Genomic DNA, 693 nt, shown 5'->3' on the forward strand with positions numbered 1-693 from the left:
TGGGTCGCCGGTTCGATTCCAGAGTCGGTGCTGCAAACCACGCTGCATCATTTGCACAAGGCGTCGTTGTCGCTGGCGGCGATCGAGACGGCGCTCGAGCTGTCGTTTTTGTCCAGGGTGCGTTGGGTGGTGTGATGTGATTGGATAAAAAGCAGCCAATGAGATAAAAGGGGAAAATGTGGGCAGTTTGCAAAATGACGACCAAGGCGCAGGAGGTATGAGGCGCCATCAATGGAGGCGCAAGGGCGCGGATGCGACCATGTAGGAAGCGCTTCTCGACGCTGCAGAAGTGGGCAGTTTGGATGACGTCATCTCCTCTCTCGAAAAAGGCGTCGACGTCAACTGCAAGAGCAACGTACGTTGATTTCCATCGAGGACCATCGAGAATTGATGTCACCATCGGTGTAGTTGCGCTGGACACCATTGCACTGGGCTGCTTCCAATGGTCATTTGGAGATCGTCCGCTTTTTGATCGAGAAGGGCGCGGCCATCGACGTCAAAGACAAGGTAAGTTTTGTGTTTTGTATTTCTCACGTGTGTTATTGTGTGATTTCTGGTGTAGAGTGGTTACACACCATTGCACGAAGCTGCTGCCAATGGTCATTTGGAGATCGTCCGCTTGTTGCTGACGAAGGGCGCGGCCATCGACGTCAAAACCAAAGTATGTTACTTCACACAATGCTACGCGGGAGA

General features: G+C 52.5%; 2 protein-coding genes across 2 annotated transcripts in view; one reads left to right on the top strand and one right to left on the bottom strand.

Moving 5' to 3' along the window:
* Nucleotides 1-2, bottom strand: part of SDRG_15482 (hypothetical protein) — a 1,602-nt gene extending 1,600 nt beyond the window's left edge. The window contains exon 1 of the mRNA XM_008621657.1: nt 1-2. This exon is cut by the window's left edge and continues 843 nt beyond it. The gene's annotated coding sequence lies outside the window, so the exon portion shown is untranslated.
* Nucleotides 3-194: 192 nt separating this feature from the next.
* SDRG_15483 (hypothetical protein) lies at nt 195-661 on the top strand (the record flags this gene model as incomplete). Its single annotated transcript, XM_008621658.1, has 4 exons — nt 195-215; nt 266-355; nt 409-507; nt 563-661. Coding segments are annotated over 4 exons (309 nt in total), but the record flags the coding sequence as incomplete, so codon positions are not given.
* Nucleotides 662-693: the final 32 nt, after the last annotated feature.

Source organism: Saprolegnia diclina (genome assembly GCF_000281045.1).
Source record: "Saprolegnia diclina VS20 unplaced genomic scaffold supercont1.93, whole genome shotgun sequence".
Lineage (NCBI taxonomy): Eukaryota > Oomycota > Saprolegniomycetes > Saprolegniales > Saprolegniaceae > Saprolegnia > Saprolegnia diclina.